The following is a 23,455-nucleotide window of genomic DNA, read 5'->3' as shown; positions in this document are numbered from 1 at the left end:
GCTTCATTTCTATTCGTTCCTTATCGACCTTCTGCCAAAATACATTCTATGTCTGACCATCAGCATATACTACTTATATGGGTATGAGTAGACCACACCACACTATCAGCTTCTAGCTGAAGAGGAAATTCGGAAAAGACGTTGGAAGAGAATAGAACATACATTAAGGAAATCACTAAACTGCATCACGAGACAATCGCTAACTTGGAATCCGGCAGGGAAGTGGAAAAGAGGAAGGCCAAAGAACACATTACGTCGGGAAATAAAAGCAGATATGAAAAGGAGTAATAACAACTGGAAAGGATTGCCCAGAACAGGGTTAGATGGAGAATTCCGGTGTGCGGCTTATACTCCTCGACGAGGGGTAACAGGCGTAAGTAAGCATTACTTATTTAAACGCATAAATATTGGTACAATGAAGCACCAGATACTGCCCGGGTGCCCAGACCGAAGCAGGCGGTTTTCTTAGGGGTCCACACCCGGAGCCTTTGACCTAAAGATTTGATCCATAAGGCAGTGGAGCATCGTAAGGAGATGCAATCCCATGGTAGTCGGTGACCAATGATTGATTCATATGCCATTTGTTCCCTCAGGATACTGGAGCCAGCCCATGTGCACTGTTGGTTTGGAATCAAGGTTTTCCAACTCCCCTAGGTGAACTCACCATGTCCACCAACCCGGTTAAAGCGCTGGGCATTCGCTTTTCGTCCTCTCAGTTTCGTAAACAACAGTAGTGCCACGAGAAGGCATTGAGTAAGATTTCTCCGGTAGTGGTTGTATACACGTGGCCATGTGAGAGCATTTCGAGAGGGAGAGTGGACTCTCCTCACTCTCGGTCGTACTAGGGCATTTGAGGGCAAAAGTGTAAGTAGGTTACATACATGTATATATCATAAAATATAGTCTTTTTTTATAAAAAAAAAAGTGTATTTAAAATCGAACACCATTTTATCACAGACTTTCAATTATGCCTTCATGAGTTAAAAATTCAAATTGACCACCAATTTCAAATATTAAATTTTATGAAGCATGGCAAAAATAAATAACCGATAGTTATCTGTGTTTATGAATTCTTCTGAAGTATCCGTGTGGTCACCTAGAGGGTATGATTTAAAAAGAAAAAATTTTAATATAGTCAAAACAGTGGAATACAAAATGTGGTATAATTTCGAATGAAGATAATTTGTTTGAGGGGATAAACAGTCGTTGGTTATTCACTTGCTATTGTTTGTCTGAATCTTCCCATTGATATTTAGGACTGGGAAGATTCAAACAAACAATACCAAGTGAATTTAAACTTCATCTCATTGCACAAGCAAGTGGCTATCAAGACTCAGTAGCTGAATGGATAACACGATGTTATTTGAAGCGAACGGTACTGGGTTCGAGTTCCAGAGTGAACATCAACTCTGAGATGCAGGTACATCCAGATGACATGTCCCAAATAGGACGAAACGTGCGTCAAACTGGATTCCACTGCTAGCCACTATCCATCTTTGCTTATAGTTGTTCGTCATGTTTATAAACAACAATTACTATATATATCTTTACTGAGACTATAATTTATGAACAAACCAATGGAATTTAAAATAAGTCATGGATTTTGACCTGAAACACAGTCATCTACACGGCTAAAGAGCACTTTTGCATTCTAACTGATACAACTAGTTCATAATGAAAACTCTAACTCATATTCTTAACCCTAACCTCTGATTCTAGCTTTTAATCCTAATTCCTCACACTAATTTATAAACTTTTGACTGATATTATCATACAGTCGGTAAAAGATAGGCAAACTGATCAACGAAGTTCTACGTTGTAACTGACTGACTGACTGATCAACGTTTATGAAATGCTTGTTTAAAGTAAATGACTTGGGGAAATTCCAGTGTTCAATCATAGATTCAGTATAGTAGTGCCCAACGAAGTTATCTGTTACTCTTTACTTTGATAAAGGTATATCAATCAATTACTTTGTATAACTAAGTGAACTACAGTGGCCACAGTTTGTTACAAATCATGGCGCTAGTATCCAAAACTGGACATAATACTGACTTCAGGAGTACAAGAATCAAAAATTGAAGGCTAATTAGGCCAAGATATTGCACCAAACTACGAAATGATAAACAGGCATTAAAATGTGTACAAGTACGAGTACAAACAAAGGAATGTAACACTGGCTGCTAAGACTAAGTAATATATTATGTGGTGAGTAGTTACTTAATAGATTGCAGTGCGAATGAAATATAAAATTCATTTTCCTCAATCGCTCGTGACAGGTAACCATATCTTGAGAAGTTTTGTGGCCCAGGATCTGACTCCAGTTAGACAGGACAAATGATCGTTATTGAATGATTGCTGTTTAAATATACATCCTGACTATTCTCGTACATAATTATCGACTTAAATAGCATTAGTGTATAACGGAATTAAATAAGTCAAATACGAGAATGGATTTCGAATACGTATATTTTGTACAATCGTTGATCCAGACAAACGATCGGAGAAACGAAGTGAAGTGAAATGACGTGCTGTGGAGAAAGCGTGTACCCCAACTCGATTTAATCAAGCGTTAATCGATATTTATAGTCACACAAAAAATAAGCTACAGACATGTGATGAGTAGAATAAAATATACACACACATACGCTCATATAAAAACAGTCAAGGTTGATAAGTGAATAATTAACAAGATCAAAATGTGACTCAAGAAGAATGGATAAGCTGACCTGTCCAGAAGCTAGAATAAGCTATGTAGGCTTAACATAGTAACCGACACTACACTATGAGCATGTAATGATCACCTGTATTCTATTCTACTCAATTTATGTGTAATACAATTAGGTTTGGTATCTATGCAATTTTTCACAAATGATTGTATATTCATTCTTAGGTTTTCGTACAGAATGTCTTAGTTTTGACCTGTAGTAACAGACACTAATTAAAACCAAAGTATCCGAGCTTTACTTATAGTTATCTCTAGGTGAATTAAACACTTAAGTTTCACTTTCGTTGTTCAACACATATATATAATGATGAGAGAAACAATAAAAATAGGGGACGACATTATAGAATACTTACAGTTTTAACTTCTGTATAATTCCGTAAACTATATTCACCTAATTCTCGACCGACTCCAGAAAACTTATAACCTCCAAAAGGTGCAGCAGCATCGAAAACATCATAACAATTGATCCTGTACAAAGAAATATACAACTCTAATGACAGATTCATAAATTGAACACATTTGATAATTACAGATACTAAACAATATCATGTGTTAAATTCGCCTATCGGAATTCTGATTGTGGTTTTTCTCTATCCTGTGTCTACTATCCAGCTTATGGCCTAGTGACCTAGACTTAACCAATTATACGTTATGACCTGCATAGGTAATAGCCTTGAAAAGTAGTCGGAATAATTTGACAGAAATGAGAGTGAAAGAAAATCCGCCATGACAATATGGTCCTAAAATACAGAGTGCAAACATACGAATGAAGGAGTACGGAAACTCAAAATCTAGAGGAAAGTAAGAAATGAATAAATACTCGCCACTGTGACCTATTCTAAGATACTACCACTAAGCTACTACTTCTACCGCTATGGGATTCAAATCAACAACTGCATCTCTGTGTTAATGTGGTATGGCAACTTGAACTGATCTACGTACGTACGAAATTCTACGTTGTGACTGACTGGATTCAAAGCTAATGTCACTTAATATCTTCGACTACCAATTGCGTTTATTGGGCGAATACCAACCAAGTAGTCTACATTTACCTATTGCAGCTCAGAACAACCTAACAAGGAAATAAAATAAATGTTTCGTTATAAATAATATACATTAGCGTAAAGGGTAATGAGTTTCAACGGTGAGACTATAATTTATGGACACACCAATGATATTTAAGACAAATAGTCCTGGATTTTGACCCGAAAACTACTCATCCATATGGCTAAACAGCATCTTCGGCATTCTAACTAATACAACTAGTTCATAATGAAAACTCTAACTCATATTCCTAACCCTAACCTCTGATCCTAGCTTTTAATTCTAATCCCTCTAACGAGTGTATAACCTTCCTAGTAAGTAGGTGAATTTTCTCAAGGTTAATACAGTATCCCTTAAAGGTCGTCCACAATTTGTAGTCTCATCGTTTTAATTATTATTAAAAACTTAGAACTGACATTACCAAACAGTGCCAGTTTGTAAATGTTGCATAACATGCATAGCTTTTTCTAAATTATTAGTGAATATACCAGCTGCAAGACCATATTGTGTATGATTTGCTCTATGTATCAATTCATCTAATGATCGAAATTTCATAATTTGCATTACAGGTCCAAATATCTACAACAACGGAAAAAGAAGACAGAAATCAATATCATTAACTACTGTTATACATGAATGAAATTCGTATTATAGTGTGTGCTAATGATGTCGAAAGGTATAAGTAGTATGTATTATCAGTGCTTGGAGGCAAAAAGTTAAGAAGAGAGAAGATAAGAGATTGAGAACAGAGAATGAGCACCCAAATGCCCCGGTACAGCCGAGAGTGGGGAGAGTCAACTCTCCCGCTCCAAATGCTCTCACATGGACACGCGTATATATCCACTGCCAGGAAGTCCTACTCACTGCCTTCTCGTGGCATTACTTTTGTTTACGAAATTGAGGGGACGAAAAGCGAATTCCCGGCTGTTTAACCGGGTTGGTGGACACGTTGAGTCCATCTACGGGAGTTGGAAAACCCTGATTCCAAACCAACAGTGCACATGGGCTGGCTCCAGTATCCTGAGGGAACAAATGGCATATGAATCAATCATTGGTCACCGACTACCATGGGATTGCATCTCCTTACGATGCTCCACTGCCTTATGGATCAAATCTTTAGGTCAAAGGCTCCGGGTGTGGACCCCTAAGAAAACCGCCTGCTTCGGTCTGGGCACCCGGGCAGTATCACAGCCCTCACACAAATCAGACGAGATTTGTGTGGCGCATATGTATTTGGTCCCCCTTTGTACAAATATTTGTGTTCAAATAAAATAAATTAATAAAATGATTGGTGTGGAAACGAAAGAACAATGAAGTCTGAGACGATTGATTGACATTTTGCAAATGAACTATTTACAGTATGGTTCTCAGGTTTTAGCAAGAGATTCTGTTATTTTATATGACAAAAGGAGAAAAACCGAACGTCATCGACCAAAGAAATTGTTCCAACTGCGAAAAACACTACACTGGACAAAGCGGACATCCACTTCATTTCCCCATGTGTGAACATCAATTAGCAGTCAAACGCCATGACATATTTTCACTTACATCAATGCATGAGGACAACTGAGGACACACATTCAACTTGAAACATGTTAAGATCTTGGACAGAGATAATTCTAAATGAACCAGAGATTTTTTAGAAGCTTAGCACTCAGGTCAATCAGCAATCAACAAACACATTGAAATCGATCTAATTTATCAACCTATCAGATAAATTACGGACAGATATAGGACCAAAAATCAAACCAATCTGAGATATAACCAAAATAAAGTAAACAATGACGTGTTTAAGATCAACAATAGCCAATCAACATCAAGGTGTACAGGACAAGCTGTGAGCAATATGTGCAGAAATTCAAACCCTTCACTTCTACCTGGAGTTTGCGCTGATGATGTCGTTCAGAAAAACGATCAAAGCTCCACAACCAAACCACCCAGCTCAGAAAACAAAACTTCGAAATCATCCACCTGAGCTACAAATCTTCTCCACTATCTCAAGATAAACTTATCTATTTAGCCATATTGTAATGATAATTCTAATGTTTCCCTGTGTTGAAAATTAACTCGTGCTCCTGAATCCATAACCTTGACTGTGAGTTTTAACTTAAGCTAATTATCATTTCTTGCAAAAATATTGATTATTTATACATTTTCATACATAAATTACTTCGAGAAGCTAAGACTGTCTTTCAACTTTAAAAAGTCCAATGAATCTAAACTTAGGGTAACATGACATAAGGAATTTCAGATCATTGATTAGATTCATCTTGATCAAACTGACAAATGTATCAATGAAGCATTTGCAAATGAAAAGCATTTATTTCAATAGATATATCTGTTATCATAAACACTGAAGGTAGAATCAAATCATGAAGATAACCAACAATGTCCATCATGTATAGTACATACATACAAGTTGAAACAAACTATAAATAATAGAATAACTTACTTCCTCACGAGCAATGCTCATTTCATCTTGAACATCAGCAAAAACTGTCGGACGAATGAAATAACCATCTGATCCAAACTGTTTGCCACCGGTACATAATTTGGCACCTTCTTTTATGCCAGATTCAATGTATGACATAACAGTTTGAAATTGGTGTTCATCAACTTGTGGACCCTGAATAACAAATAGCCACACTTTAGTATAAAACCAAGATGATATAAAACTAACTTTAAAATGTATTCATCGACTGTTAAAGGTTTCAATATTAACCAAAGTTTTAAAATCATAAGCAAGTGGTTGATAAAAAAACAAGTGGTAGAGTATAGCCAAACACCTTGACGGTTGTTACCAAAGGAACCGATTCTTCGTTGAGAATTTAGTATAAACGTCACTTTATACGTTTATAGGTATCATATATGATTTCCAAACTAGATGGCATGAGATTGAATCTATCAAATAAATACCACTTTACTTATAGTCAAAGACATATCTTACTACTGAATTTTAACAAACACAAAGCCTAGATACCAAACTACATGTTTATTTCACAATGATATTGATTTATATGATGAAGTGGTCGTAACAAATGTGATCAGCATGTAATTTGGTCATTATGGCATTAGTTATTATATGGTGAACGTTTAGCGCCCAAAGGCCCTGATACGCCCCAGAGTGGGGAGAGTCTGTTCTCCCTCTCAAAATACTCCTATACACTCATGTGTTTATAGCCACTGATATGTTGTTTACGAGATCAAGATGATGAAAACGAAACTTTCGATATAGGCTTAAACTGGATTGGTGGGTACGAAAGATTCACATAAGGGAGTTGGAAAACCCTGATTCCAAACCCATACTGTGAATGAGCTGAAGGCTCCTGAAGGAACAAACGGCGTATGAATTTATTGTTCGCCACGTCTACCATAAGGCCGTATCTCCTGAATTCGACTCACTATCTTGTGAATTAGATCTCCAGTCAGTCAGTCACAACGTAGAACTTTGTACCTACGTACATCAGTTCGAGTTGCCATTCCACATTAGAACATAGATGCGGTTGTCGATTCAAATTCCATAGTGGTAGAGGTAGTAAGAGTATAAGCAATAATCAGGAAGATTAGGGTTTGAAGATGTTATTCAAGGAGTCTAATCCAGTGAAATAAATTGGGAAAGAGAAAAAAGGTACGGGGAGTGGCCTTCTAAGAAAACCATCTGTTCTGATTAGAGCGACCGAGCAGTAGTATCCCATCCTTCATACAAATCCATTGTGATGCATATATATCTTGGTTTCCCTCTTCACCAACGTTAATGTGTTCAAATAAATGAATGAATTAATAATTATATTTAGAAAATATCTGATCCTTTTAGCGTAACCACAAACCATATACAGATCTAATGAATATCAATATGACGAACATTACATAATCATGCGGTTAAATTACAATTCCACTACGAAGTAATAATTAAGTGTTTAAATGTTACTCACTTGTGTTGTGTTTAAATCAAAAGGATTACCAACTATACGTTTTTTAGCTTCTTCACTACTATATTCAACAAACTTATCATAAATTGATTCTTCAACAAATATACGTGAACTTGCACAACAACATTGGCCTTGATTGAAAAATAAACCAAAATGTGACGCAGCTATGGCTCGATCAACTGAGATTTAAAAAGAATATAAATGTAGAATGAATAAAGTAGGTTATGATAGAGTGAAATAATCTTTAAAAATAAAATAGACTTATATTTAGAATAGATAGGTAGTGACTAACAATGGAGTCCCGACCGTTGCTGCTACCTTGAAGTAGTGGTCGGGCTTGCCTATCGTGATGAACCAGTCGAGCTAAACAGGCTGGAACAATCGTTCCTCAAGGTCCTACCATACCAGTCAGGCAGGTCAGTTGAAGAGCGGTAAGACTAAAAGCAACAAACCCAATGTCCGAAGGCGAAGTCGTTCTGCTGACTGTATAGAGGTGTGACAGCAGTAAGGTTTTTCCTTCAGACAACCAGCATAACAGTGATGCTGCCTTCCCACAAGGAGGGGTGGGGTTAGAAAAGGTCGACCCTAAAAATGCACACCTCGCCTTATCCCACAGATATCTGTCTCCGGCGGTAAGGTCCCAACAAGTATGGAGCTAAAACAAAAATCACCCACAAAAAGGTCGTGTGTGACCGACCCGAAGCAGTTGTCCCTTGGGAACTGCGGTCACGCTGTCAGGTCATTAAGACCACTTCCAACCCAATTTCCTTTTCAGGTCCCTCTAGATAAACCCTTCCACAGTGTGGGCAACCGGGAAGTGATAACTGCCCTCATACTCTAACAGCACTCAAGACTGAACAATGGAGTGTAGGATGTGAATTTTGATTTGCATGGAACATATTAGTTCCATTTACCGGCTGAATCCCAATGTTGATGTTCAAATATTCGGACTCAAACCTAGTATCTCACTTGAAACGCTAAATACGTTCTCCATTGAGGTATTAAATCTAGAATAGCCAATAAGCTATTTAGTGGGTATGTTGTATATATATAAATGTTCTTAAGAAGTATATGTGTGATCAGAATGTTCGAAATGTATTGAGCTAATATATCATATAATTAAATCTTTTTTAATATTGGTTCTAAGGGAACTGCTTCGCACGTCTGCTTTAAAATTTTGTGTATCATAACTGTACTGCTCATGAGTAACTAGTCTTTTAACAGTTAAATGCAAGGGTCGACCTAAGCTAGACCACCATCGAAAACCTAGGAGCATTGAGCGGTAGTTTCGTCCTGGTGTGGGGCTCCTCAGCAGCGAGCACCCACAATCCCCAACGCAGGACTCGAACCTATATCCCTTGGTCTCGCGCACTAACGTTCGACTTCTAGACCACTGAGCCTGCATCCAACGGTATCGATGTTTAACTTCAATCGAATTATGTTCTTGCGCACACCTTCATCCATTGTCTGGGGTGGATAACTGTTTCACAACCGACACAAACTGGACTCTACTGGTCATGGTTTTTCACTAGAACTCCAGGAAATCCATGTTGAAGCTATTCATTAGTGATAACATGATTATTATCAGTATGGGGTTTTGTGGTGATTGTTGTATTATAACAGTTGAACTCATAAATCGTATAATCTGTTTTCCTGCATTTCTTAGCTGATAGACTTAAGTGGTTCCACTAATTGATACATTTTTATCTGTCTGAAAATACTAGATCGGTATATACTAAGAATTGGTTGTTGATCCTGAGTTTATAGTTTTAAATTTTTTTCCCTGACTTTAAGCTACTTGTTATTTGACATAGAACCATTAAATATTTACATGTATATAAAGGTCCTGAGAAGCCAAAACTCTATTGCTGATGCGTTATTCCAATGAATCTGATACCTGCACTTTTTTATTGAACCCTTACTGCCGATACAGCAGGAATTACCCACATCCTTTTAAAAAATCTGGATATTTCCTCCTTTTCTGTAATAAACTTTACTACAGTGATATATAAACTTGACGTCTGTCGAAATTGAGACCGAATTAATCGATTTCACCTATTAGACACATTTTTGTTTATTTAATGACAGCAGTTTTCGTCCGATGAAGGCGAAAACAGCGCACGTGTGTATGTGTAATACTGACAAGCTTCGAATCAGGATAAAAAAACTGTTCAATAATTTTAGTTCTTTTTTAGACTTGGACAGATAAAGAGAAATTATATTTGACTAGAAAATGATGGTACCATGTGCACGGATACAATTGTACAAATTTCATCGTTTCAATTCGGCGGGAAAGACGACCTACAACTAAAAAGGTAATAAAACTAATTTACAATACAACTTACAATCACCATCACTGAAAATAATTAATGGACTCTTTCCACCAAGTTCTAAAGTAATTCGTTTTACACCATGTTTATAAGCATTCTGACCAATCAATCGTCCAACAGCTGTTGAACCAGTAAACGCAATTTTATCAACATCAGGATGAACAACCAGGGCATCACCAGCAGTTTCACCAAATCTGATCAAAATTGTTGCGAAATACACAGGTAGAGTGGATAGTGGAAAGAGAGAAATATGCTTGCATAAATTTTATTTATTTATTTAATCACATCAACATTGGTGAAGAGGGAAACCAAGATATATATACGTCACAATGGATTTGTATGAAGGATGGGATACTACTGCTCGGTCGCCCTAATCAGAACAGATGGTTTTCTTAGAGGGTCACTCACCATGACTTTTTTCTCTTTCCCAATTTATTTCGCTAGATTATACTCTTCAAATCCTAATCTTCCTGATTATTGCTTATACTCTTACTACCTCTACCACTATGGAATTTGAATCGACAACCGCATCTATGTTCTAATGTGGAATGGCAACTCGAACTGATGTACGTAGGTACAAAGTTCTACGTTGTGACTAACTGACTGACTGACTGACTAGAGATCTAATCCACAACACAGTGAAGCGACTTCAGGAGATACGGCCTTATGGTAGACGTGGCGAACAATAAATTCATACGCCGTTTGTTCCTTCAGGAGCCTTCAGCTCATTCACAGTATGGGTTTGGAATCAGGGTTTTCCAACTCCCTTATGTGAATATTTCATACCCACCAATCCACCTTAAGCCTACATTGGAAGTTTCGTTTTCATCATCTTAATCTGTTAAACAACACGCCTAACTTGAGTAGTCGGTATGTTTTCCCTGTCAGTGGCTATAAATACATGAGTGCATAGGAGTTTTTTGAGAGGGAGAACGGACTCTCCCCACTCTGGAGCGTACCAGGACATTTGGGAGCAATTTTTGAATACATTATTCATTTCATGTTTTTTTGGTTGTTTGATATACCTATTCTCTTGAGTAGTATTTATTTTTTTATTTAAACAAATAAATATTGGTACAAGGAAGCACCAGATAAATATGCGCCTCACAAATCTCATTCGATTTGTGTGAGGGCTGTGATACTGCCCAGGTGCCCAGACTGAAGCAGGTGGTTTTCTTAGGCGGCCACACCCGGAGCCTTTGACCTGAAGGTCTAGTCCACAAGGCAGTGGAGCATCGTGCAGTCCCGTGGTAGCCGGTGACCAACAACAGGTTCATACGCCATTCGTTCCCTCAGGATACTGGAGCCCATGTGCACCATTGGTTTGGAATCAGGGTTTTCCAACTCCCCTAGGTGGATCCTCCACATCCACCAACCCGGTTAAAGCGCCGGACATTCGCTTTTCGTCCTCTCACTTTTGTGAACAACACCCCCGCCACGAGAAGGCAGTGAGTAGGACTTCCGTGGCAGAGGCTATATATTCGCGTGGCCATATGAGAGCATTCCGAGAGGGAGAGCAGACTCTCCCCACTCTCGGCCGTACCAGGGCATTCGAGGGCATTGAGTAGTAATAGAAAGATATAAGAAAAATATTTGGTTATCAATCTTATAATTATCATGTGATTAGTTATTTTCAACTTACATCTATAAGTCATCATAAGTCATCTGAGGTTTGTCTAACTGATCGATCTACTTGACAACAAGCTATATTCAAATATGCTTTATTTAATATGACTTGATGTTATGACTTATTTATTACTTCACCAGAAGCGAACGTAGACGTTCAGGTGTTAATTGTATGAAGTCAAGCTAGGATAAAATTTGGTAACAAGGATCGAGCAAAACGATGCCAAGCTAGCTACAAACATTATTCTCTCGAACCCTTTTCATCAACTAGTCATTGTAAAAATGATATTATTTGAATAAATTTGTCGACGAGTGACTGAATTGTTGAAACTACCAACATCATAAACATTGTCGATGGATACTCTAGTATTTGGTGATTGAATAGTATATAAAATAAAACTTTGCCAAAAGTTTGAACCCCGCTTCGCCCACTTCAGTTCGAGTAGCTGAATAGTATCACTAACCTTTACATAAACTGAAGTTGAAAACGCTCCCAAATGCCTTGGGACGGCGGGGAGTGGCGGAAGTCCGCTCTCCCTCTCCAAATGTTCTCACATAGCCATGCGTATATAGCCTCTGCCAGGGAAGTCCTACTCACTGCCTTCTCGTGGCATTACTGTTGGTTACGAAAGCGAGAGGACGAAAAGCGAATGTCCGGCGCTTCAACCGGGTTGGTGGACACGCAAAGTCCACCTAGGGGAGTGGGAAAACCCTGATTCCAAACCATTGGTGTACATGGGCTCCAGTATCCTGAGAGAACAAATGGAGTATGAATCAATCGTTAGTCACCGGCTACCATGGGACTGCGCCTCCTTACGATGCTCCACTGTCTTGTGGATCAGACCTTTTAGGTCAACGGCACCAGGTGTGGTTCCCTAAGAAAACCAACTGCTTCAGTTTGGGCACCTGGGAAGTATTACAGCCCTCATACAAATCAAATGAGATTTGTGTGGCGCATATATATCTGGTGCCCCTATGTACCAATATTTATGTGCTTAAATAAATAAATAAAATAAGTTCAAAACAGGATAGATAAACCTAAACTTAGCAAACGAGTTATACTCATGACAGAAAACAGCATTAGTTAGACAATGGAAACACCTGAAAACTCATAAATATCACGCACATGAAAGAAATTAGGTAAAAGCTCAGAAAAACCAGTATCATTAAGCTAATTAAATACATGTAACGGTCAAGAGAAAATGAATGATTCAACTTAGAAACTTAAATTAGTTTCTACAACAACCAATTTTTAGGTATGTAGAATCCACATATACAAAAAATTTTTCAAGAAAATAAATCAATATCAATTTAAGGTGAATGTAAGATCGACTTGTAAAACATTTTTTGTTACACTATTTTATGAACTTGTAACACATTTACACTACGATTTGTATTCAGCGCACAAATTCTAATCATTGTGATCGATAATATTTACGTGAGTGAGCCAAATGCATTACTATTCTACGGAGGCTTAGATCAACATAACTTCTATAAAGAGAGTTGATTTATTAATCGAGTTAGCAGATCAGAGAAGAGGAGGATATAAGTAGGTCTCGTCCCATCTATAGAAATGAGAGTTACATAATAGTAGCTTAGAGCACGAACATTTCACGAATGTTCAGGAAACTCAAATAAAGAAGTAAAAACATTAATGAGGCGATCATACAACGCAAAATTACGTTATTTATAAACGTTCCATCCCCAGATGCAGAGTTTTGGATGCCCAATGTGACTGAGGTTCATACTAGGATGAGACAGCCATCCAGTGCTTCCAGATCATCAATGATGGTCTAGCTACAATCACTTCATGTTTTAAACTGTGAAAATAATCATTTTATTTTGTGTGGAGCATTTTTTTAAAAGATCCTATTGTCCCAATATTTTTTGTCTATTGTAGACCAATTGAATAAGTACGGAATTACCATTTATTTATTAAAACATAAATATTGGTACACAGGGGCACCAAATACATATGCGCCACACAAATCTCATTCGATTTGTGTGAGGGCTGTGATACTGCCCGGGTGCCCAAACCGAAACAGGTGGTTTTCTTAGGAGACCACATCCGGAGCCTTCGACCTAAAGATCTGATCCACAAGACAGTGGAGCATCGTAAGGAGATGCAGTCACATGGTAGCCGGTGACCAGCGATTGGTTCATACGCCATTTGTTCCTTCAGGATACTGGAGCCCATGTGCACCATTGGTTTGGAATCAGGGTTTTCCAACTCCCGTAGATGGACTCAACGTGTCCACAGACCCGGTTAAACAGCCGGACATTCGCTTTTCGTCCTCTCGCTTTCGTAAACAACAGTAGTGCCACGAGAAGGCAGTGAGTAGAACGTCCCTAGCAGAGGCTATATACGCGTGGCCATATGAGAGCATTTCGAGAAGGAGGGCGGACTCTCCTCACTCTCGGCCGTACCAGGGCATTTGGCGTAACAGGAGTAAATGTTGAATAGAAAATTAGATTCCTGACGTTCCATGATGATGTAAGTTATGATAGTATATGATATATTGAAACCGATGTTGCTGATAGATAATTTCTTTTCGATGCAGCCCTCAATCTAGAATCGATCTTCCCACATACTTCGTTACCTTTGAAGTACAGTCTTAAGAAAATGGATTATTTTCCATCTTTATTGTATCACACTCAACCTTCGTGTTTGTCTTCTCATATTTAGTGATAAACTTTAAAGCATAATTATTATCCTTCAGATACCCTGTAACAACGATTACTTCCTCCTCAATCTTGTTCTCTGAACATAAAGTATATACACAAATCCCTCATGATTATTATTGCGTTTAGGTTATAAGCAGCTGATGAGAAACCACAAAATGGAAATGAATCCATGTTATTCTGCTAAGTTTTTTCTTTTCGCCCTATTCAAATGAATGAGTGTTGGATAGTAAGATTTAATGTTCACTACAAATTTCATCTAAAGCGCCAACCTTTACCATAATTGTGTTTTTCATCCTGTATCTCAGGCCGTAATACCATGCCGACATCTCCATAGAACATTGTTGTGGACAACTTCAGAAGCATGAAATGAAATCTTTAGTGAGAATTGCGCTGTAATATACAATATTCACCCATTTATTAAACCGGATCAATTAATTAATACAAAGTTTATGCATTCTCTATACTACCTAAACCAATTATTCACTGAGCTTTGAAACGAACTTGAAATAATATTTGTAAACGTTTATAAACGTGAATTCGCAGCTCGTGTGAATGTTTTTGATAATGTTGTGTTGTCTAAGTCAAATGGTTTGATTTCAAAGAGATCATTGTCACTCTGGATAATATCGTCAACGCCTATCTCATAAAGGAGTGGACAACTATTGTACAGGTGTCCAATTGATTTGTTTTGATAGCCATGTCTGTGATTAGTTATTCTCGAAAGTTTTGTTGCCATTAACTATTCTTGGGCACATATTAACCACATAAGTTAGAAGTCAACCTAAAAAAACAATCAAAACGTGAATGCAAAAAAGAATAAAGACAGCAAAATCCACGGTGATAACCAATCACAATTAAAACCATCGCAAAGAACTAATTCAACACCTTTAGAATAGTTGTCAATCTTACTTCTATATGAATTATGCGCTGTTGTTGTCCAGAAAGCCAATAAGAACTTTGCAATTAAACAATTTGGATCGGAGAACACAACACCGCTAAAGTCTATCAACCTATTTACACAAACATTCTTAATTGGAAAGAAAACATCGAAAAAATTGATTTGGTTGATTTCAAAATTTCCTTACCCTGGAACAATGTTCACTACACCAGGTGGGAATCCGGCTTCTTTGATTAATTCAGCTACCCAATTAGCCGATAACGGAGTTTGTTCTGCTGTCTTCATTACCACTGTATTGCCCGTTGCTAATGCTGGACCAAGCTTCCATGCCTGCATAAGAAGTGGAAAATTCCACGGTATAATTTGTCCACAAACACCAACTGGTTCATGAAGAGTGAAACACATATAGTTTCCATTGACAGGTATAGTTTTCCCATGATATTTGTCTGCCCAGCCAGCATAATACCTATAAAAAAATGTTTCTCATTAAGTTGTAAGAACAATGATGTTTGAAATTAACCAATTCACTGACATATAATCTAGCGAAATACTTAGCTAGGATACTTAAACCGTATGACAAATTGGTTAATCATGGAGTTAAAAGCTCTATTGAATTCAAGAATAATATCGATACCATCCATATAGAAGAGGATAAAATTATGACAAGTTTTGATGTATCTTCCTTGTTTACTAATGTACCTATCAATAAAGCATTGGATATTATTTGTGATTGTTTAGAATCTGACTCAGATTTGAATTTACAATGCCCGTTAGAACCTTACGAAGTTATTAAGTGCTTGGAATCGTGTTTACGATCCACGTTATTCACATTTCGAGGGGATCTTTACAGACAAAAAGGTGTGGCAATGGCTTCACCAGTTTCTCCGATTGTAGTGAACTTATTCATGCATACCTTAGAAACCAGTGCAATCATAAGATGTTTAAATCAAACAAAAGTTTAGTTACGGCGTGTAGATGACATTTTTATTATCATTAAACGAAATGCTTTAGAAGAATTGTTTGAAAATGTAAACAGCATTTCGGAGAGCATCAAGCTAACAAAGGAAATAAAGTCAAATGACCACAAACTAGCATTTCTCGATTGCTTGGTTGAACGGAGACATAATAATAAATTGAAAATAAATGTATTCAAGAAATCAACACATTCTGAGAGATGCTTAGATTACGGTTCGGCTCATGAGTATTGTACGAAAGTCACAGTCGTAAAGAGTTTAATTAACGGGAGTATTAATCTCATTACAGGTAAGGAAGACCAACAGGTTGAATTGAATAGAGCTTTGTCTACGCTGAGGGATAACAATTACCCCAAAGAGTTTTTAAAGACTATTAAAAATGGAAGAAAAACTAAACTAGGGTGTATACCGAAAGATTGGAAGTTATGAACATTTCAATTTTTTGTTGTTGGACATTTTCATCAATATCATACTGAAACAAACATAATATAAGAGTGTATTTCCAGGCTAGTGACACCATATAATCAGCATTAGTGAAGGTTGAGGATAGATTTCCAAAGGAACAACAGAATGTTGTCCATGAGATCGGCTGTCATAACTGTAATGCAGCGTATGTGGGAGACACTTCAAGACAATTGAATGTGAGGTTAAAGGAACACAAACAACGCTTGAAAAATGTTCCCAAAGTCCTCGGTTGATTTGACGAAACATGAGAATAGGTCAGCGATAGTGTTATATGCGTTGGAAACAGGACACAAGATCAATTTTGAAGGGACCAAAATACTTCAGAAAGGTTTAAGTAGACATAAAGAAAGATTGACAACAGAAACGATGCATATGTGGGTAAATAAGAACAGTCTGAACAGAAAAGAATGATGGTATTCAACTAGCAACTATTTGGAAAATATTTGTTAGCAAGCAGTTGGACCTTTTCTCTATCCAGCCTGTTTATTTCACATGCATCGTTATTCTGACTGAAATTAATCTGGGTTATTTTAACAATACGATTATGTATTTGATGATTCTCATCTGACATGTACGTTGACGTTTTGAAATGCATTTTTCACCTCGCACTTTTATTTTCACTTCTAATAAAAACAAATTAACACCGAATATCAACTTTTTATAACTTGTTCTTACAAATACATACACACACAATTCATAGAACTGTATCATGTTATTCTACTTACTAAAGTCAACATCTAAATATGATTTGATAAACACAGTAAAGATTCCATTTGATTGTTAAACACTATATATTTCTTTGGTTTTTATCATTACCCTGAAGAAGTACGCCCCCAAATGCCCTGGCACGGCCGAGGGTGGGGAGAGTCAGCTCTCCCTCTCTAAATGTTTTCACATGGCCACGGGTATACAGCCAGTCAAGGAATTCCTACTCACTGCCTTCTCGCGGCATTACTGTTGTTTACGAAATTGAGAGGACAAATGTCTGGCTCCTTAACGGGGTTGGTGGACACCGAGGGTCCACCTAGAGGAGTTGGAAAACCATGATTCCAAACCAATGGTGCATATGGGCTCCTGGATCCTAGAGAAACAAATGGTGTGTGGACCAATTATTGGTCACCGACTACCATGGGACTGCATCTCCTCACGTTGCTTCACTGCCATGTGGATTAAACCTTTAGGTTGAAGTTTCTAGGTGTGGCCTCCTAAGAAAATCATCTTCTTCGTTCTGTGCACTGGGGCAGTAACACAGCCCACACACAAATCAAGTGGCTTATATGGCGCGCATTTATTCGGTTCCCTTTTGTATCAATATTTATTTGTTAAAATAAATAAATAAATAAACTGAAGAAGTCCAGACAAGTTTGTTGGACGAAACGTTAGAATTATTTGAATTTCAATCGCTGAGATTATTACAAATATAATTTTCACATATAATGGTATTCGGTGGCCAATTTACGTCGAACTATTCGTCCTAATATTAATTAATATTTCTATATATAATTTGATTTTATTTCAACGAGTATCACTATTACATCAGAAGTTAAATGCATACACAAAGTGGCTTCACTGTATATTGACGGAATTAGACAAGACCACTAAACCAATGTAACCTTGTCTCTAAACAACTTAATCGATAAAGAATTGAAAATGATCATCATACCAATAACTGACTGACTATAATCACAGTTTTTCACAATTAACTAAGGTGAAGAGAAAACATCGTCAGTGAAATCCTTCTATTATTTTGGATTTACCAACTAATGATAGTACTAATAACAATAGTAATAGTGATATTTATAGGTTTAATCCAATTTGCGATTCTCGGCTAACTTACACAAGAACTATAAACAATTGGTAGACTAAAGCAGATGACTTAGGAATTCATTATAATTATAAAATTTAAAAACCTTACAGAAATTGTGACAAAAGTAATAAGACTTTAATACTGTGTTGGTTGTTGATATAGTTGTGACGACCTCACAAACGCACAGAAGTCTGTGTATTAAATTATGACTGTAATAAATGGAATAAGATTCAAACTTGTAATCCAGTGATTGGATTCCAAGTAACTCGAGTAAAAAACATAGAGAGCATTGGAAATTTTTTTCCCAATACATAGTAATGGGTTATATCATTGTTACAAAGGATTTACATTATCCCACTGTTGACAAGTCATTTTAGAAAAGTCAGGTACATGCAGCATACGACCTAACATGTATACATTATTTTAAGTTACCATACCACATTAACACACCTAAATGACATTGTCAAGGAGAATCCTAGAGTAGTAGATGTAGTAATCGTATTCGTGGAAATAGGAAAGACTAAGCATAGAGGATATTATTCATGACGGAAATATGGATTGTTGGAATAAAAAGATCGATAAAGTAGTTTACAAAAGTAAGACTTGAAAGAAAACAAAGAGTGAATAAACCTGCACCATTGTAGCTTAATAGCCCAATGGAATAACGTATTAGGCTTTTGAAGCGAAGAGCAATGGATCAGAGTGTCGGCATGAACACCGATACTGAGATCAAGCAAGTAAAACCAACCAGCTAGTCCAAAACAGGAAGAAACGACGCGCCATCTGAATTCCACTGCTAGCCATTATCTATTTTGCTGATGGGTTGTTTTTTTTTCACTTAGTGAACAAATCATAATGAAACATCGGGTTAAATCCTAAGTATATACACAAACTTCCCACTATTTTCAGAACGTATAAAACGATATTTTGTGCTCATAGTAGTGAAATCTCGAGTACATTGAACAGTTATCCATCGAAAATAAAAGGACAATCAAGTGTATATGTTTAGATTGAAAGACAAAAACATCAACATGTTTTTTTCTGGACAGACTACCATACAAATTGCAAACATGAAGCGCGAACATACAAAAAAATCAACAACTATTTACAAAATTGAAATTATTTCAATCACTAACCTGTAGCATTTGATCACTAAATCTAGATCAATATTATATGAATCAGCAAATGGTTTCCCATTATCCAATGTTTCCAAAGACTAAGACAATAAGGGGTTCGAACAGAAATAAACATATATAATGGATATTGGTTATATAAATAAAATAAGAAATTAACTAATATAATATGCACATTCAAGTACTTTGACCAACGTAGAGACTTGGAGTCGAAGTTTATTAGTTCACATTTACACATTTTAAAACAACAGGGATAGAAAGAGAACACCATTGAGAAAAAACAAGACTGACTGACTGACAGGAAAAGCCTGAATTTTTGACCAGCTTTTTTCGCATCTGAGAGCTTGCTCATTTTCTTGAAAAATTATTATGATTAGACAATGTGATATCACAGTTGATCACCTATCCATCAGTAATCTATTCATCTTGTCAATAACCAAAACGAACTTAATGAAATCAAAACACCATATCCAGAACAGGGGGATAAATAAGTAAAATTAGTAATGTCCAAAACCTGGAAGCTAAAGAATGAAAAGATCTGCTCCAATCTCATCGAGTCATGATATCTACAATCTTTAATTATTAATCTGTCATCTTTACATACTATGAAATAACGAAAGATCTCACTGCACATGGCACATAACACTGAACTGCCTTGTTTGTCTATCGATTAACTTTCAGATTACGTAAGTCTTTGCAAAATTAGTAGGTAAACTATCAGAAGAGGCATTCAATGAAAAACTATGATATAAATAAATTTTCGGAGGTCCATGCTGCATTTTAGAAATACAGCTCATTCACCATTAATAGATTCGCAAGGGAAACCATGAGCAACATATAAATTTTAGTAGATTCAGAACTTTGGAAGTTGGGAACAGAAATCGATTTGTCCTAACTCTACTCAAGTGTACACAGTAACTTGAAAGGTTATTTCTAAGAGTACAAACACTTACAGCCAAATAAACTCTGTCACGTTCAATAAGATCAGCCAATTTGTTAAGTAATACACCACGATGTGATGCGTCCATGGTACGCCACTCAGAACCAAATTCGAAGGCTTTACGAGCTGCTTTAACTGCTTTATCTATGTCAGCCTGTATGAAGGACGAAACGTAGAAAAGTAGGAGTTTAGTAATTAAAAGCAAAATTATAATCATCACTTTAACATTAACACTAGTACTTATAAATACTTGTTTATAAGTATCAGTGCCAAGTTTGGACTTGATAGTTTGAAAAAAAATTGAGCATTGGGTAGAAAGTTAGTAACAAATATATTTTTATGTCCAAATGTCAGAAATATATTTTTTCTACTCGCTTGGATATATCAAAAATATATTTGTTATAAGTACATGGTTAACTAAGGCCCAATTAAGCAACGTCTTCAATAAGCTAATAAAATTAAGTCATCACAGGACAATATTTTTCCAAAATAATACACCAGACAGTTTAGGAATAAAATGTATTCGATAAGTCTTTCTAACAGTGCACAAAATAAAAATTTGGGAAATGATAAACCACTTACACCAGAATCGAGAAAAAGAAGCATAATATCAAGATGAGTGACTGAGAACAGCTTTACAACCTGCAAGCAGAAATTGGTCACCACAACAACAAAATCTAAAGGTAGTGAATACATAACTAGTACGTCGATCAATGTTACGCAGTAGCCCTTACATATGTCATCTATCTATAGGAATCGAGTTAATAAATGAAGATCTTCATTTAAGCATTGTATGCTGATTTTTATAAAAGGACAGTTATAACCAAACGGAATCAGATGTCTTGCTGAAATAAATGCTTCCTCCATTAACCGGAGATTAGCGAAGGGCAGAATCGTTATATATGTGATAGATACCGTTTATATGATTACGTCATATAACTTAACATGAGCAAATAAGTGACTTAGGGAGTACTTCTAAACAAAAAGTGATTATTCACCAAGATATACACATTCATTGGTTTAAAAAATTGGAGAATGAAAAATTTTGAAATGCCAAAGGAAAACAGGCATTACCTTGTCACCTGCCGAAACTTGACATATTACTTTACCAGTTGCTGGGTTTATAGTGTCAAAGGTTTTTCCACTAGATGACTCCACCCATTCATTGTTGATGAAAATCTAATTCAAAGTTCAGGTTACACTTCATAAATCAAAATATACCGAGTTTCGCTTTATTTCTGGCTTTAAAATAGGCTCAACTGTAGTACCCAAGAATTTACATATATTCTTAGTAATTGCCTGTGCTCCCAAAATCTTTGACCCAGAATACAGGAAGACCATCTCAAGCTCTCTTCTGTTATACGACTGTTAGAACCTGGAAAAAATAAACTTCATTGTCAGTTAGAACACTAGCTGGTTATCAAACATACATAACATTATATTAAAAAGCTCTCGATAGTTTAAACTATAGCAAATTGTGTCAAATTTTGATATTAGTGTCTCTAGAAATCTGGATGACTGAAATTATCATTCCGGAGATTACACATTACTCGTACATGTGCGGTCGCTCAAAGGTCGTCCATAAATTATAGTCTCATCGTGCAATTTAGTGATTTTTGTAGTCCTTGATTTTATATAAATTAGTGAGAAACTCTGTCAGATGCCTGGGAGTGACTTAGGAGTAAATCCCTAGTGAGATCTAAATATGCAGCAGATTTAATCTAGCCTTGTGGTATGTTGTGTGTTGTAAGAGCATGGTGAGCGGTGTACGCTTACAAGTGCACATACAGGTGAGGAGATTTAACGAATACAACAAGAGGGCAAGTTAATCAACAACACATTAAGCATTTAGAGATGCACCTTCACTCTATGATAAAAGCGATGGATAATAATCACTCACGTATGATACTGACAATTTGGCCCAATGGTATCACTTACGGCTAGAGCTCAATGTCAAATACCCACCAAATTATTGGTGCTTTAGCCTCGGTGTTTGGTATACACATCCCGAAGCGGTGAGTTCAAGATGATCAAGCCTAAATGTTGTTAAAATGTTCGCAATTTTTTCACCCGTGTTTGTTTTCTAGGAGCATCGGCAGCCGGTCAGGGTTCCTCAACCAACGCTGTTCTCAGCTATCGTTTCCAGTTGCCCCCATGTGTTATTTATTCTTTTGATATCTACTTCAAATTCACGGAGCAATTTGTCCTTTGATCTGTAAACAGCTGTTCCTAAATATCTGTGTGTTTTTGACGATGATTGTAGTCAGTCTCCCAGTTTCACGTGTATACAATTTAACTGTCTTGACATTCATATTGAAAATTCTATCTTTGTTGTTGGCTGGCAGTTGTTTTGCGTTCAAGGTGTTCTTCAACTGTGGGAATGCTCCCTTTGCTTCGCCAATCCATGCCTTTACACCTACATTAAATCTTTCTTGTTTATCGGTGGTGCTGACCGGGTATTTGAAAGTTCCCACTTCTACTAGCGTTTCCCTATCAAGTGCAGCTTGGTCGGTGCTAGTTGTGTTCCATCATAAGACCTCCCTTTACCCCAGTGTATGTTGAAATGCACTACTGCAGAAACTGATGCCACGGTTGATGAGTCAACTTACATTTGATATAGAAGAGATAGATCATCTCCAAAGTTCAAATCGTCTAGCCTCATATAGGCTGTCCACGGCTTTCCTTGCTTCCGCCTGACATGTGAAAGTTTCCTTAATCCAGTCAAGAAAGAGTAATGGTGAGGGTAAGCAGCCTTGTCTGACACGCCCTCCCTTGCAATGAGTCGGTCAGCTGTCCTCCACGCACGGCTTTGCATTACAGTCTGTCGTAGGAATTTCGCATTACATTGACAATCCTATCACGTGCCTCATGGTGTGGAGAAAGGTTTCAGGAAGTT

General features: G+C 36.9%; 1 protein-coding gene across 1 annotated transcript; it reads right to left on the bottom strand.

The window, feature by feature from the left end:
• Nucleotides 1-915: 915 nt before the first annotated feature.
• Smp_022960 (putative aldehyde dehydrogenase) lies at nucleotides 916-22,536 on the bottom strand. The gene is made up of 12 exons (XM_018798744.1): nucleotides 22,498-22,536; nucleotides 21,781-21,934; nucleotides 21,634-21,738; nucleotides 20,573-20,713; nucleotides 19,623-19,702; nucleotides 15,428-15,706; nucleotides 10,047-10,225; nucleotides 7,705-7,880; nucleotides 6,225-6,398; nucleotides 4,194-4,351; nucleotides 3,082-3,196; nucleotides 916-1,096 (listed from the first exon to the last, which is right to left on the bottom strand). The coding sequence occupies exons 2-12, from the start codon at nucleotides 21,898-21,900 to the stop codon at nucleotides 1,064-1,066; spliced, it is 1,560 nt and encodes a 519-aa protein (XP_018653655.1). The 5' UTR covers nucleotides 21,901-21,934; nucleotides 22,498-22,536; the 3' UTR covers nucleotides 916-1,063.
• Nucleotides 22,537-23,455: the final 919 nt, after the last annotated feature.

Source organism: Schistosoma mansoni, chromosome 7 (assembly GCF_000237925.1).
Source record: "Schistosoma mansoni strain Puerto Rico chromosome 7, complete genome".
Lineage (NCBI taxonomy): Eukaryota > Metazoa > Platyhelminthes > Trematoda > Strigeidida > Schistosomatidae > Schistosoma > Schistosoma mansoni.
Note: the sequence above shows the minus strand (reverse complement) of the source record. Positions and strands in the feature narration are given on the sequence as shown.